Below are 17,397 nucleotides of genomic sequence, written 5' to 3' on the forward strand. Positions count from 1 at the left end.
GGTCGAGGATGCTAAACCAGTTATAGCCCCCCAGTGTATCTGTCAGGTCTTGGATTCTGGGCAGCGGATGTCGATCAGGTACAGTCTTTTTGTTCAGGAGGCGATAATCAATACAAAGCCGTAGGCTGCCATCTTTCTTCCTAACACAGACAACTGGGGCAGCATATGGGGACTTGGACTTGACTATCCATCCTTTCATCAGCAACTCCTGCACGTATTCCTTTACCTCTTTAAACAGTGGCTTCGGGACTGCTGAGTATGCTCTCTGTACAGGGATTTCATCTGTGAGGGTGATCGACATTTGTAGGCTTGGTAAACATCCAATATCGTTGCTGTCACGTGCGAAAGCTCCGGCTTCTTCACACAGCATTTTGTTGACTTTTTCCCTTTGTGTCTCATCAAGGTGACTGAGGTCGATGGAAGGTTGCCATGACGATGGACGGGCGTCCACAGGTGTTGATACAGCACTGTTGACAGTCACTGTGGGCTTGGGTGTTTCAGGTGAGTCTATGGCAGTCACTTTTTCAACGCAGTGGACGCTACCCAGTGCTGTCTTTCTCGGCAGAGTTACTGTATGTTTAGTGTTGTTACCTACGGGTACAGCTACATAGGGTTTTCTTGAATTTTGTACCTCCAACAGACCTTCACCCACGTCCAGTTCTGTCACTTGCACATTGTTGTCATCAGGCTCAAATAGGAAAACTGTGTCAGATGTACTCATGTGAGGAGGAAGTTGGCACTTGACCCAGGCTACCTGACCTGCTGGGATAACAATGTCCTGTCTGCCTGTCCGTAGGCGCCCGCACTGCACAGAGGGTTTGCTGGCTTGGATGAAGCTCACCATTAGCTCTGCCTTCTCTGCTGGTATACACAAGGCATTACAGAGTAGGACGACGAGGGTTGAAATCAGCTTTTCAGGTTGTTCTTGTATCATCTCTTCCAGCACGTTGAAACCTAGCAGTGGTCTCTCCAGAGCGAGACTGCTGACAAGAAAAGGCACAGTGATTGACAGATTAGGGTCTTCATTCCCCATCAAATTGACTGTAAGAGCAACCCAGCCATCAAACGGGAGGACTTCACCGTTCACTGCATACACCCGCAACTCGTCTTCGTCACCAATTATGTCACTGAGTGGTCTAACAGGAGTGTCAGGTAGATATTTACTCTTCCAGTCTCTATCAATCATACTGACTTGAGCCCCAGTGTCTAGCAGAGCACTGACTGCTAATCCATTTAGGTTACAATGGGTGAGAGCTCTCCTTCCAATGAGTTTGGCTAGGCGTTCCCTTTTGCTGTGAGGTAAGTCATGAGTGAATGGATTGGTTGTCTTGTTTGGTTGTTTCTGTCTCTTTTCCGTTATTTTGTCTTTTGTTTGAGTGTTTGAGTCTTTTGGTGGATCAGTATGACAAGTGTCAGGTTGGGACGGTTGCTGAGACCCGGTCACTGTTTGTCCCTCGGCAGGGACCGGCTCCAGTTTCCCTGACATGGTGGTCTCTTTAAACAGCCTACTGCCCGGTGGCCTTCTTCACCACAGAGGAAACAGTGAGGGCAGTCGGGACGATTTTGCTCCACACACTTGTCACAGCCATATGGTTTCTCTCTCCTGCGGTCTCCTCTGCCTTTCCCATTGTGGTTGAACTGTCCTGCCACCTGTGTCTGCATTGATTGTCTCATGAACTCAACCGTACTTGTAAGCTGTTCAAGTTTTTCTGTTAACTGCTGGATCACATCTGTTTTTGGCACCTTCTCCTTTACACTAGGACACTGTGCAGCGTTGACTTCAGACTGAGCACTGTGCACATTTGTTAGTTTTTGGCGGGTGGCGGGACCTAGCCTTCGCTGCCTTTCACTTTCATCACACATCACTTTCTTCATCTGTTTTAAGATTGCCTCATCTGATACTCTAGTGTCCACAAGCAATGGCTTCAGCTCTCTGCGAACGTCTTCATGTTTATGACCTAAGCCCTGATACACGGTGTGGAGAAACACATCCTGCACTGTGCTTGCACTGTACTTAACATCTGTGTCAGCATGTTTGGAGGACAGCATGATCTTCTGCCTAAGTCCTATGGCTCTGTACAGGAACTGTTGGGGTGTCTCATTGTCTTTTTGTTTGGTGCACATGAGCTCCTGGAACAGCTCGGTGTTACTTTGCTCACCCAGGTGGGAGTGAAGGAAGGCTTTTAGCTCTTCTACAGTCAGATCATCCTTATTCATCAACATGTCTTTAAAAGTTCCTGGCTTGATGACTTTGAGGACGGCTCTTACAACCTCTGCATCACTGAACTGTTCCTTTAAACCGTCTTCCATCTGCCGACAGACACTGTTATAGCTGAGATCTGACCCCTGGTCCCCAATCTGACCCCCCTGGATCTTCAGTTCCCTGCGATGAAGGTAAGACAACTCTCTTAAGGAGAGCAACTTGTCATGTGTTAATGGTGTCGAGTGTTCATTTGAACCTCTGGTACCTGCTACATTACTACTCTGTGTGGTGAGTCCTATCTTTACAGATGACTGAGGTACAGACTGTGGAGTGGGTGTGTGTTTGTACTGCATAATTTTCTTACTCAGCTCCTCATAACTAGTAAGCATTTTCTGCAGCTCTGTATCATGTGCGTCACTAGCCGTAGAGGGTGTCATGTGGGTTGCACTAGCAATCCCAAAATCAGTAGCATCACTTTCATCAGTTGGGTTAACATTATCCTTAACATGACTTACATCCCCACTGCCCGATACATCAATTGCTACTGCAACTTGTGAAGTACGACCCTGAATAACTGTGTCGATTACCTCCCTTAAGTTTAATAGATGTGCCATCCCAGAATCCTCTAACTCTAGTAAAGGCCCACTGGACATGAAACTGCAAATGTACTCAAAACAACCCTCCTCATCTGTAGGACTGACGCGAGACTCATCTGTTTCTGGCACTGCACCCACTGACTTGGCAATCTGGAACAGTTCATCTACGGAAAGAGTGAGCAGGGTCTTTTTGATGTCCCACACCAACCTTTTCCTCTCACTATCCGCCATAACTGCTTCCCAATTCCACGCACTTGGTAACAAAAGTCCAGGAGTACAATTCACGCGCTGTCCTTGACAAGTGGTGGTTTCAGCACTGCAGAGTCATCATTCGTTGTTCATTACCGGTAACCTCTTCATTAGTAGACAGGATCGATGATATCTGGAAATCTTTTTCACTGGCTGTAGCTCGCTGGTTGCATCAGGTCACTTTTGGTCCAAGGTTGCAGTATCACTGGATCAGCTTCCGGCCACAAGGTGGGAGTGATCCCGGACGAGCCCCCAATAAACTGTTACAGGTACCGGCTGGTATCATGTAAACGGCTTATATGCTCTTGCTCTGAAACAGGAGAAATAAATGAGACAGGGCAAAGTCTGCGTCTGTTTCTCATCTCGCTCAGCAGAAAGAGAGAGCCAAGAGGATTTATTACACAATCACAATTAAAATCCTACTTGGTTACAAACACACAATGTCTTCTCATGAAATAGTTTCAAAAATAAAATACAATCTGTCTTTTTTTCAACTTTCAGCAATTACTGAGATATAAATTGTATCTGATCAAATAAATCAAAATGATAATATCCACTGTTACCTTGTAAGTTGTCTCTTTTCAACTTAATATCAAACTTAGCTTATGCATATACACTTGCATATACGTTAATTCCTAAATGCATTTTCCATTTTCGATTAACAATAATTTTTACTCTTCCACAATGCATGAGCTGACAGACTTCTAACTTGTTTTTAACCCACTTTTAGAATTTATAACGTTTGGTTTGAACACTAGATTTTCACATATTACACAATATCATACATTTCAACACTATTTAACCTTACAAACATGTTCAAAGAACTAAAAATAAAACTCTTTTCGACGTGACTTTGGTAATCACAGATGACGTCACTGGGCGCGAACATACAACTGCTGCTATATATACATAAATGTCCATATTTTCATAAAACAACCTTGTTACACGGACCTTGAAACATTTAGCGACATGTAAACATATTACATTTCAGTTATTTAATTTACTTTACAAATCTACCAACCTGAAACAGGAGAAATAAATGAGACAGGGCAAAGTCTGCGTCTGTTTCTCATCTCGCTCAGCAGAAAGAGAAAGACCGCAAAGCGGGACAAACTGACGTAACGCTGCGGAAGCACAATAAGCGCTACACTGCCCCCTGCTGACGAACTCCACAATTACTCCTGATTTTTATATAAAATATAATAGTGCAAATAAATGGTAGAAACGGGTTAACTACCCCTGAACAAAGTTCACAAACATTTCTTTTATAAAATTACAAAAACTACCACAAATGTGATAACAATTTACTGGGCATCACAGTTACATAATGTTAAAACTAATCGTGGTATTGATATATTAAGACTGCCGACTCCGACGAGTTGTGGATTCATTTCCGCTGTGTTGTGGCTTCATTTCGTTGTGTTGTACATTTACATTTACATTTAGTCATTTAGCAGACGCTTTTATCCAAAGCGACTTACAGATTAGGACTAAATTAAGCGAGTCATCATGAAGAGGCAAAAACAACAACAACGCAAGAAGTGCTCAGAATACAAAGTTCAGGCATTATTCAGAGTAGCATAAGTCTGATAAGTGATGTTTCAAAGGAATTTTTTTTTTATTTTTTTATTTTTTTTATGAGGTTAAGTGCTCACGGAAGAGATTGGTTTTCAGCTGTTTTTTGAATGTTGTCAGGGATTCTGCATTCCGGATGAGGGTGGGGAGAGTGTTCCACCAGCATGGCGCTGTGAATGAGAATGTTCTGGAAAGTGATTTTGTGGCTCTCTGTGATGGAACCACGAGACGTCGCTCGTTGACCGATCGTAGGCGTCTGGTAGGGATGTAGACTCGTAGGAGTGAGTGAAAATAGTAGGGAGCTGAGCCTGTGATAGATCTGTAAGCAAGCGTCAATGCCTTGAATTTGATGCGAGCAGCGAGAGGTAGCCAGTGCAGAGAGATGAACAGAGGAGTGACGTGGGCCCTCTTGGGCTCGTTGAAGACAAGACGAGCTGCAGCATTTTGGATCATCTGTAGAGGTTTTGTTGCACATGCTGGAAGTCCGGCCAAAAGAGCATTACAGTAGTCAAGCCTAGAGATGACCAGGGCCTGGACGAGAAGTTGTGTTGCATGCTCAGTTAGGAAAGGCCTGATCTTCCTGATGTTGTGCAGTGCAAACCTGCATGATCGAGCTGTCTTTGAAATGTGATCTGTGAAGGTCAGCTGGTCATCAAGCGTTACTCCGAGATTTCTGACCGACCTTGATGGGGTGATTGATGATGACTCTAGCTGGATGGTGAAGTCGTGTTGTATAGACGGATTGGCAGGGAGGCAGAGAAGCTCAGTCTTTGCCAGGTTGAGCTGCAGGTGATGTTCCTTCATCCATGTGGAGATGTCCGCCAGACAGCTCGAGACCCGTGCAGCTACTGTGGGATCATCTGGTCGAAATGAGAGGAATAGTTGTGTGTCATCAGCATAGCAGTGGTAGGAGAAGCCGTGTGCCTGTATGATGTGTCCCAGTGATGTAGTGTAGATGGAGAAGAGGAGGGGACCAAGAACTGAACCCTGGGGAACCCCTGTGGTCAGTTGATGTGCTCTGGATACCTCACCTCTCCATGCGACCTTGAAGGACCTACCTGTGAGATAGGACTCAAACCAGTGGAGTGAAGTTCCTGTGATGCCCAGTGATGAGAGGCTGGACATAAGGAGTGTTGTGTTGTGAACTTATGTTTGCTTTTTAAAATTCGTTGTGTTGTGCACTACTGGGCCACCGTAGGAATGTGTAGTTGTAGAGAAGAGCAACACGTGTATCAGTACATTTGAAGTCACAGAGAACTTGAAGATTTTTTTTCTCTCTCCCACAAACACAACAGTTCTTCATTGCAGGAGCACAAATGACTAATCCTATTCTACAAATCACTAATTAAGAAACTCGGACACACACGTTTGCTGCAGTTGCTGCAGTGAATTACTCTGGAAATCCAGAGTTCTAAAGGTAAATTCAGTTTTGTTACTTGGCTCAGGAGGGAGCAACAAAATTGGGACACAAGAAAGCCAAACATTTAAAGTAAAATATTTATTGTCAAAAGGAAACATAAAAAAGGAGTGTAAAGTTGCAGCCAGGCATCCGTAGTGAAGCCGAATTCTGAATTACTGCATGATGTGATGTGGCAAAACAACCACACACATAAATTACAAAAGCAAACAAATCAAATAAACCACACTGTCATTCAAAGGCCCAAAGGGACGTGAATATCATGTTTAGGTGTGTGTGTTTAGAGAGATTATGTTTTCTAGTGGATTAATATTTCGGTGGGGCTTCAGTCACTCACAGATGTTCTCCAGTGCACAGTTCTCCTGAAGACACATTAAGTGTGTTTATGACTGTGTTTCTCTGTGATGGACCAGCCGTTTGTCCAGTGTGTTTCTCTTTCTTATTTAACGGAGGTCAGCTTATACTTGCTATTCGTTTTAAACTGAATGCTGGAGTCTTTACCCTCCTTGTTAAAGCACCTGGAGGACAAGGACCAGGGCCCGGTTCCCCAAAACGTTCTTATTGCTAAGTAGTTCTTAACCTATTCCTTAACCCCTCTCTTAACGTTATGGCACGATTCCCGACACGTTCGTACGCTAAGTATATCTTTTGTAAGTCACACTTTCGTGAGGTTGGTCTGGACCACTCTTAGCTTCACCTTATCACTGTTGCAGGTCTATACGAATATAATTCTGAAGTTTTAATACACACAGACAGTGTTCAGTTAGGCTAATTCAAGTGTTTTAATGCAAAGAATAAAATTGTCATTATGATTGTTGTTAGATTTTTAATTATATTATTATACAATATTATTAATTTAATTAATTAAGCGCTTTTAAAGGCCAGTGAAAGCATAGGCTACTGTCAGTTAAGTCCTATTCGGACGCTAATATTGCTTCTCATGGGCTCGTCCGGTATTTTAAACATTTACAGGGGTAAGTCGGTGATTTTAGTGCCGTCCGAATCCATAATATCAGTGTTTTTTCTCACCCAACCCGCGTAAAAATCCCTGGCCAAATTAGTACCTTCTGTTTTTTGACAGACAGGTCGTGTGGTAATTTAATTGCCGTCTGAATCCACATCTCTGAGTTTACAAGAAGAGATTCAAAATCCACTGTTTAAATCCTTTTTGATCACTGCCGAGCACCGTACGCAAGATGTACGCTTTTATTACTGAAATGCTGGAAAGTATTTCCAAGAACAATATTTCATCGCAGCTCCACCTCAGCGAACAAACATGGGAAAGAGAAGAAAGCATGTAAAAATTTTGAAATGGTTATTATGGCAGAAATATATGATACAATTTTAAAATATGTAGGCTAGGCTATTATAGGCTATTATAGTTTGGATTATTTTTTATAATATCCCATGAGTCCTATTAAATGTAATTTCTACTATTTCTGAGGTGCTTCTTTTATAAAGAACAGCACTTTCTCACATAAACAGCCTCTGCACGAGAGAATAACTGATTCTCGAGTCATCGATATCAACAGATTCAGCAGCATCGCCACAGACAGCAGCGGGTAACGTCGCACGTAAGAAGGTTTATCTTAAGCAGCTTCCTAAGGTATGGTTCGGGGAACACACTTAGGAACATAAACAACTTTGGTAAGATATATCTTTTGAGTCTTCTTAGCGCGCTAAGAGTGAGCGTTATCGGGGAACCGGGCCCAGGTTCGAGTAAGACCTGGATGAGGTATATATATATATATAAGCATGTGCAAGTGTTCGCTATCTATACACACTATCAGAGGTAGGAAACACTAGTGTGTCAGTGAAGCAGCAAGAACAGGTTTAAAATACAAATATGCAGTTTTTTTCTGCATCACAGATTGATGATGATGATGATGATGAAGATGTTCAGGTCTTCTGGTATCTGGACGTCACTGATGTTGTGTGATCTTGAGAACATGATGAAGGGTTTGATGAGAATCTCTCCTCAGTTTTGACATCAGAATCAAACTTTACAGGCTCGTCTGGATCACAGGAGACTAGAAATCACAAATATATATCAGACTATTCATATTGTTTTGGATTTGTTGTTATATTCTCAATCTATAAAACATATTAAACACAATCGCACATCTGGTATGTGTGAAGACAATAATAGTAAATCTAGCAAGACAATAAGACTATAACAGCACTCACAGGTTGGCTTTATTCTCTCCATACTCTCACATCTATCAAATGTCTGTCCTCTTTTCTCTGGAGATTCACTGGTTTGTGTCTCATTTCTGTCCTCCATTTTTCTCTCAGTCTTCTTGTTTTCTGCTGATCTGTGATTTCTGAGGCTCCAGCCGGTGATTTTCTTTCTCCACTCCATTTCAATCTGTTGAATCACACAGACAACATAAACAGTTTGATATTACTTTCCGACTACGCCACCTTGGGAATTTCACCCACAGAATTAAAGGCGCCCTCTAAAGGCACACACAGGTGTAATCACCATGAGAGTTGGAGACAGAGGTAATCACACAACAACACTTTTACTGACAGTAAGAAAGGTGTTGAAATGCAGCCACACTCTTCCTCCTCTTACACACACTCTTCTCATCCACAGATTCCGTTATCACGGGAAAAGGAACCGGAGTTACAGGAGCAGTCTCAGGATAATCAGCCTTAGCAAATCACTACAATCACAGTGCACACACACACACACACACACACACACACTAATGTCTGTGAAGAGCAAGACACATGGTGAAGGACACCTCATCATACTCTTCCTCCTCTTACACACAATCTTTCTCCTCTTACACACACTCTTCCTCATCATCCTCTTCCTCCTCTTACACACACTCTTCCTCATCATCCTCTTCCTCCTCTTACACTCACTCTTCCTCCTCTTACACACACTCTTCTCATCCACAGATTCCGTTATCACGGGAAAAGGAACCGGAGTTACAGGAGCAGTCTCAGGATAATCAGCCTTAGCAAATCACTACAATCACAGTGCACACACACACACACACACACACACACACACACACACACACACACACACACACACACTAATGTCTGTGAAGAGCAAGACACATGGTGAAGGACACCTCATCATACTCTTCCTCCTCTTACACACAATCTTTCTCCTCTTACACACACTCTTCCTCATCATCCTCTTCCTCCTCTTACACACACTCTGGGCCCTATTTTAACGATCTGAAATGCAAGTATCAAGCGCAAAACGCAAGTAACTTTGTGGGCGGGTCTTGGCGCTGTTGCTATTATACCGGCGGGATAAATGACTCTCCGACACAAATCTAAAATGTGTTGGTCTGAAGAAGCTTCATTACTCATAGGTGTGGTTTGGGCGTAACGTGAAATAAACCAATCAGAGCAACTTCTCACATTCCCTTTAAGAGCAGGCGCACTTGTTCTATGGCGGATTGCTATTATAACGGCGGATTTGCCAGGCGCACGCCAGCCGCGGGAACATATTTTACCAGGGGGGTGCTGGGGGCGGGATTAATGGGCGGGGCTTGATATTGCGGGGCGGTGCTATGGTAGAGTTTTTTTTAAACAAAAATCCTAATATTAAACAGCCCAAACAAAAAGATGAACATACAAATGAATGAGTACAGAGTTGTGAGAATGCTCAGAACTCATGATACATTTTAAAAGGCACAGCACACAAATCTGCATATTACCTTATGATACTCACTCAGTGCCGGTTCACACAGAAAGCATAATCTTTCAAAGCGAAGACGCAAGACGCAAGACGCCAAACACAGGCAGTGGAACGGGGGAAAACGCAAGGTCTCAAGGCTGCTGACAAATCCAATTAAATGAATGCTGCATGATTACCTGCATCCGTAATTAAAAGAAGATCATCAACAACTCTCAAAAGGGCTGATTCTGTACGGTGACCACCCCTAAAACCAGACTGAAATTTATCCAAAATATTATTATTTTTAAGGTACTTTTATTAACATTTTCAAGTACCTTAGACAAGCCAGACAATTGAAATTGGTAGATAATTTTTTTTTTAACCATGTGGGTCCAGACTTAGAAGATAGGGCTTAACATTAGCTTGCTTTAGGCAACGTAGTACGATGCCATTCTGTAGACCACTAATAATAATAGATAAGATACTTGAGCCGACTATCAGCACCTTCCTTAAGAATGGACAGTGCAACTGCGTCTCTAATGTCAGAGAGTGACACCAGTTCAAACTGACTAAAAGAATACATTCCAGTTAAATCTGTTAGCACTGGGTTAGCGACCATAGATGAAACACTTGCTCTGATTCCATTTATTTTCTCAACAAAAAATCACATCGCACGTTGCCGATGATAAAGTAAAGCTAAGTTTTGTACTTGGACAAAGCAGTCTATTGATAACAGCAAAAAGCTCACGCGGCGGGTTTTTAGCAATCATATCAGACAAGTAACTTTCTCTATAATATTTCACAGCTTTTTGGTATTTTGCAAGACTTTCCCTTAACATTTGCGAGGAAACTTGCAATCCATCTTTCCTCCACCTCCTTTCTGCTCTTCTATATTCCCGTCTAAGAGCCCGAGTTCTGGCTCTTCTTTCCTTCGTTTTCTATAGAGCAATAGAGTCCGTGATGTTCATACAGACAGAATTAAACGTTGAAATCAACTCATCTGGATCGACAGAGGGAGATGCAGACTCGATACAAGGGATTTGTGAAGAGGCAATAAAAGCGTTTAGAAATTCTGATGCTGTAAGTGGAGTGAATATATGGGAACATACCATCGACACAGGAGCAGAAGGACACACATTAAATACCACTGGACAATGATCAGAAAAACTATGAGGCATGATATTAAGATCACAAATCGAGATTCCTAAAGACAGAACGAGATCGAGAGAATGGCCAAGTTTATGGGTGCTACTCCTAACAGACTGAATCAAGTTAAGAGTCCAACATTTCTATGAATTCAGCTACCATAGGTTTTCCTGGGCAGCAAACATACATTAAAATCACCAACAATTAAGATTGAATCAGACAGTAGTACAATGTGAGACAAAAAAATCAGAGAATTCTTCAATGAAGTCTTTGTGATATTTAGGAGCATGATAAACATTTACACAAAGCACTGGTTTCTTGTAATACAACATCCTCACTTGGGCTTCAAAACTCTGATAGTTCATAAATGGCAATAAGTGACATTTCAAATGTTTGTTAAAAATAATGGCCAGTCCACCAGCCCGACCAGAGCTTCTGGGAGAACTAAGAAAGTCACAATCAGCCGGAGTTGCTTCCATAATAGGGGTGAGATCAACAGCATTCAGCCATGTTCGACAGTAAATAAAAAATCCAAGTCGTTGTGAATGATTTGTTTGCAAGGGATCTGGCATTGACTGATGCCGTCCTTACCAGAGGTCTCACAAGCCGAGGAAGAAAGTATTGTCCAGTGCCAGAGAGGTCGGGTACAGATGAACGGATATTAAATAATGCTTGATGATCATAAGTCCATAAAGTTTGGCCATATTTAGGAAGTAAACTCAAAATAAACAAAAATTGGCACACTGCTACTTCTGCTCCCAAAGATTTATATAAAAAAGCAACGTTTCGACCCTAAAGGTCTTCGTCAGGCCGTTCGTTTGGGTCGAAACGTTGCTTTTTTATATAAATCTTTGGGAGCAGAAGTAGCAGTGTGCCGATTTTTGTTTATTCTGAGTCTGATGATTCATTTTGATCGAGCACCTGCCAAAAAGTGTCTGGATGTGCACACTATCACTTTATTGAATTGAGGAGGTAAACACAACATAAAAAGTAAAAACAATAAAGCAAACTGAGCAAGACGAGCAGCCGACACACCACCGGGCGCCACCTTTACCCTTCTTCTGATCTCTTCTGAACTCTTCTGAACTCTTCTGATCTCTTCTGAAACTTCATAGTTTGTACAGTTGGTTTGATCACATCATTAGAAACAATTGTGAATAATTAAGCCGTTGTGTGTAAATGATGACGCTTGTTGTAGTTGTGTTTAACTCTAGTTGTGCTGTAGTTGTATTTACAGGTTTGCAGCACAAGTGCATTACAGTGCAAAGTTTAGTGAGTGAGAACGTGTGTAGAGATTTGCAAAAAGAGTCCATTGAGAGAATATACAGAAACCACACAGGAAGTCCTTTAAGGAAGTGTGTCTCTGTGTTTCTCTCTGTGTCTTTCATCTCTTGTAGTCGGGTCTGCATGTTTAGGGTAACAACCGTGATATTGAAAGGTTGTTGTTGCTCGACACTGAAAATAAGCCATTAATGCTATACATTTAATGCTGATCTCAGTTATTAAAAGCTTCACTGATGAAAAAACGAATTTTTCTCACTGAGTTTCGGTCGTAGAAACACAGAAAACAGTGTCACAAGAACTAGCCTTATTTAGTCTCTGCATATGATGTGTGAGTCTCACCTTCATTTCTGAAACATCAGAATGAATCACTTTCAACCAAACCTTAATGTGCAATTAATATGCAATAGACAAGAATGAGCAAAGTTAACCTGCAACTTTCTTAAAAAGGCGCTGTAAACCGCACAGGAAAACAAAAACAGGAAACAGGTGTAGACTAGTTGTTTTGCGTGTAAAATACGCACAAAGATTTTAGCACAACTATTTACACACACTATGGGTTGGGGTAAAAACTGAAACATTTCTTTAAAAAACACTGAAATAACAAAAGTAAAGACAAATGTATATACACTAAAATCAGTATGAGAGGTTTTTGTGTGCGAGCCCAGAGAATCACAGGAAAGCTTTTGATGAAGTGTCATTCTTTAATCATCTAGCCTGAGCAACTGTTAACAAACCATTAACAAACACATTTAAGATTCACTCTTCCCCCGCCGGCTCGACTCCAAACACCTTCACTCCGAGCTAAAGAACTGTTTTGATCTTTGTCTTTTTAACATTGATCCTGTCGGTGTCGGGAAAACTGATGTTCTAGAAAAACAACACCTTTTCTTGTTGAGAAGAATACAGTACTGTGTGTGTGTGTGTGTGTGTGTGTGTGTGTGTGTGTGTGTGTGTGTGTGTGTGTGTGTGTGTGTGTGTGTGTGTGTGTGTGTGTGTGTGTGTGTGTGTGTGTAATGAGGACTCTATGGCTTGATGAACGTTTCTGATTCTTAGGCACTAAAATAAAATTAACCTACAGTTCATGTACTACTGATCCTACTGAGGTGTTGACACACACACACACACACACACACACACACACACACACACACACACACACACACACACACACACACACACACACACACACACACAATTCAGTCATTTACAAGAGTGAAAAAAAGCAGGGGACAACTGCATTTACAAGAACTCTACGCATTGTATACGAAACAAACTAGTTGTTAATGACGTATGACAAGCGATGTCACAGATGAAAGAAACTTCTCTTACAAATACGTATTTTAAAGTCCATTAGAGATTTATCTCTCATCATGTGCGGTGCAAGTGTACGAGCTATATAGGGGTCAGGACCTTCCCCAGAGGGTTGACCAAACTATATATGTATATGTATATGTGTATGTATGTACGGAGTCAGAGTAGCGTATTTATGGGTGCTACTCCTAACAGACTGAATCAACTTAGTCTATATGTATATATATATATATATATATATATATATATATATATATATATATATATATATATGTATAATGACTGTATATATATATATATATATATATATATATATATATATATATATATATATATATATACATACATACACAGTCATTATACATATATACACATATTGTATTAGATCATATTTAGCTATTTAGCATATTTAGTCTTTTTTGCTTGCCATTTTTCTCTTTCTCTCATCTGTTTGTCTGTATGTTTAATAGTTTGTGATATATGTGTTTTATAGCCTATATTCTCAAATGTATTAATTTCTCATTAAAAATTCCACTTCAGTTTCACTAAAATAGAAAGATAAATGTCCAGATTTAAATAAATAAATAAATAAAATATCTTCACAAAACAAAAAAGAAAGTGTTTTACTGACCTTGTGATGAGCAGAAAAGAGGAAACATCCAGTGCAGCTCTGAGAGATCAGAGTGTTCAGAGCAGCAAATCTTCAGTTCTAAACTCCTCCCCTCACATGTAGACCACGCCTCTCACTTGTAAACTCCTCCTCTCACATGTAGACCACGCCTCTCACTTGTAAACTCCTCCTCTCACATGTAGACCACGCCTCTCACTTGTAAACTCCTCCCCTCACATGTAGACCACGCCTCTCACTTGTAAACTCCTCCCCTCACATGTAGACCACGCCTCTCACTTGTAAACTCCTCCTCTCACATGTAGACCACGCCTCTCACTTGTAAACTCCTCCCCTCACATGTAGACCACGCCTCTCACTTGTAAACTCCTCCTCTCACATGTAGACCACGCCTCTCACTTGTAAACTCCTCCCCTCACATGTAGACCACGCCTCTCACTTGTAAACTCCTCCTCTCACATGTAGACCACGCCTCTCACTTGTAAACTCCTCTCCTCACATGTAGACCACGCCTCTCACTTGTAAACTCCTCCCCTCACATGTAGACCACGCCTCTCACTTGTAAACTCCTCCCCTCACATGTAGACCACGCCTCTCACTTGTAAACTCCTCCCCTCACATGTAGACCACGCCTCTCACTTGTAAACTCCTCCTCTCACATGTAGACCACGCCTCTCACTTGTAAACTCCTCCTCTCACATGTAGACCACGCCTCTCACACCCCAAATGTTGCCTTGTTTTAGCCTAGACGTCTGGCCCGTGTTTGTTTGGCTATTAGACGTCTTTTAAACGCAAAATTGCACCAATACTCACATAAAAACCTTTCTCTTCTAAGTATGAGCTGAACCATTAGGAGCCTGAGCCAGTTCTCCAGCCGGTCTAGAAGTGTGTTGATCGACATGTCTAATGCAGCGCTGAGGTCGAGCGGTTCCTGCACTGATAATTTGCCTGTATCTTCACAAATGAGTCACTGCTTTGTGCTTTACGTTTATCCTTGTAAACAGCAGTCATTGCCTACTTTTCATATATAAATTAGTATGTTCATGTGTATGTTCTTGGTTTATGTCGATTTGTTCTGTCGTTCTTTCGTCTTGTTATAAGAGCTAGAGGTATTCCCCAGCTACTCATAATATAACTCATAAATTAGCATATGTTCATGTGTTCTTTATGTCGATTTATCATCTTAACTGTCGTCCTGCCCTGCTGTCCTTACTGTGGTCTTGTTAGAGCTAGAGGTATTCCCCTGCTACTCATAACCTTCTCACATCAGTGGAATTATTCTGTAAACCTATGCTTTTATTTTGACAGCTTTGTGTGAGGTAATGGTATTAAGGACATGAATGATAGTAAGGTTTACAGAGCAAGGTAACAGATCACAACTCCAGCAACGATGACAGAACAAGATGACATAAACAGAGAACATACACACCAACATATCTGAACAACTAGGCAATGACTGTAAGGACAAATGTAAAGTACAAAGCAGTGATTTCTGGCACAAATACACTTACGCCTGTTTCACACACACACTCTGTCTGCCATATGTGGTGTGTGTTTTCCCGTATATGTTTAGGTCAGAGCTTTAGTGCATTTACAGCGATCGTCTATTTCTGCTGTGCTGAATTACAGTGACAGCGCATGGTTCGTGCTCAATTAACACAGATTGACATGAAAATATAGTAATCTCACCATAATGCATTTAATTAAATTATACTACTATTTTTCACATTATATTTTTACTTTAAGCCCGGGGTAAAGCAAAGAAAAGCAAAACAAAAGTAGCAAAAATAGGCTAACTGATGCGGTCAAAATTAAAATATTTTTTTTAAAATTTTTATTGAGAAACACACTGCACAGTTTGTTATATTGTGTGTGGGCAAGAGCTTTGCATCTCCGCTGAAAGTGATAATCACGTGACCAGCTGAAAAACTGTAATCTATATTTACACGGCTAGAAATGTGACATAATGTGCTTGTTAATGTTTACTAATGAACTTATTAAACATTAGATTATTTATCATGATCATTAACAGATCATTATTTAATGTAAATTACTATGCTTACAAATGTCATTAAACTTTCAATTCATATGATCATGTAGTTCTTAAAAATCTACAAATGATTTAAACAGATTGATGATTAAAATCTACATTTGAATGCTAACACGTGTCATTAAAATCATACATTACCTAACGCACTTTTTTACATTTACAAATATTGTAAGTAGTAATTTTAGGCACTGTTAATAGTCAATAGTTAATACACTCTAAAAATGCGGTTGTTTCAACTGATGTTTGAGAGTCAAATGTGGACAATCCCAACCGTTAATGAGTACATAAATCAATAACTTAGAAAGAAAAACTCAATGTTTTCAGAAGAAGAAAAAAATTTTTTTTACCCTCTTGTAATTCTGATTTATAGTGTAAGTATACCTAAATTAATCACTTAGAAATCAAAAATATATATATACTAAATATTACAAGTAAAGCCAGCTTTATTTATATAGTGCTTTATACGATATAGATTGTTTCGCAGCAGCTTCACAATAGTAAATTCAGATTCTGCTATAAAGCAGCTCAAACAAGCCATTCAATTCAAGTCAGTTCAGTGTTGATTCAGTTCAGTTCCATAAGTGTAAAAATCCTCAGTCACATACTGTATATACAGTGTATTTGTGCACATGTACGTGTGAGTGCTTTGAGAAACTCCACTGCACTGAACAAGCTAAAGACACAAGAGAGAAGTGTTTTACATGTTTCACATCAGTGTGTAGTTTGGTGTGAATGTGGCTGATCATGTGGTGTGTGTGTGTGTGTGTGTGTGTGTGTGTGTGTGTGTGTGTGTGTGTGTGTGTGTGTGTGTGTGTGTGTGTGTGTGTGTGTGTGTGTGTGTGTGTGTGTGTGTGTGTGTGTGTGTGTGTGTGTGTGTGTGTGTGTGTAGAGTTTTACGAAGCCCTGGACGTGACATGCAAGAAAAAAAAGTAAATCGTGCACATGATTCAGCCTACTACTCTTCCCTGCATGTCATGTGTGGGGCTCTGTAGTTTTGACAAGAGGAGCCATAGTTTTAGAAATTGTGCGTAAGGATAAAAAACAAAAAAAACAAAAAAGTGTAAGATTCGTTTTGGTCGATTGGATCACAATCCAATTTTGATGTCAAATCAAAACTAATGAGGCGTTTAAACTCCTACACACTACTGTCACTTTATTTACATCACAGGCAATGATGAGAGAAACTCTCTTGTGCCGACCCAGAATCCCACCGGTGAGTTTAAATGCCACTCTGGGAATTCCACTCACAGAAGTTGAACTTTATTGTCCAGTCTGTTTGTCACAGAGCGGAA

At 40.9% G+C, this 17,397-nt stretch overlaps 1 protein-coding gene across 1 annotated transcript; it reads right to left on the reverse strand.

Moving 5' to 3' along the window:
- Positions 1 to 6,695: 6,695 nt before the first annotated feature.
- On the reverse strand, positions 6,696 to 14,096 carry LOC309477006 (uncharacterized protein). The gene is made up of 3 exons (XM_082140163.1): positions 14,059 to 14,096; positions 8,228 to 8,408; positions 6,696 to 8,070 (listed from the first exon to the last, which is right to left on the reverse strand). The coding sequence occupies exons 2-3, from the start codon at positions 8,400 to 8,402 to the stop codon at positions 7,940 to 7,942; spliced, it is 306 nt and encodes a 101-aa protein (XP_081996289.1). The 5' UTR covers positions 8,403 to 8,408; positions 14,059 to 14,096; the 3' UTR covers positions 6,696 to 7,939.
- Positions 14,097 to 17,397: the final 3,301 nt, after the last annotated feature.

Source organism: Leuciscus leuciscus, assembly GCF_965113295.1.
Source record: "Leuciscus leuciscus genome assembly, chromosome: 16".
NCBI classification, from domain to species: Eukaryota; Metazoa; Chordata; class Actinopteri; order Cypriniformes; family Leuciscidae; genus Leuciscus; species Leuciscus leuciscus.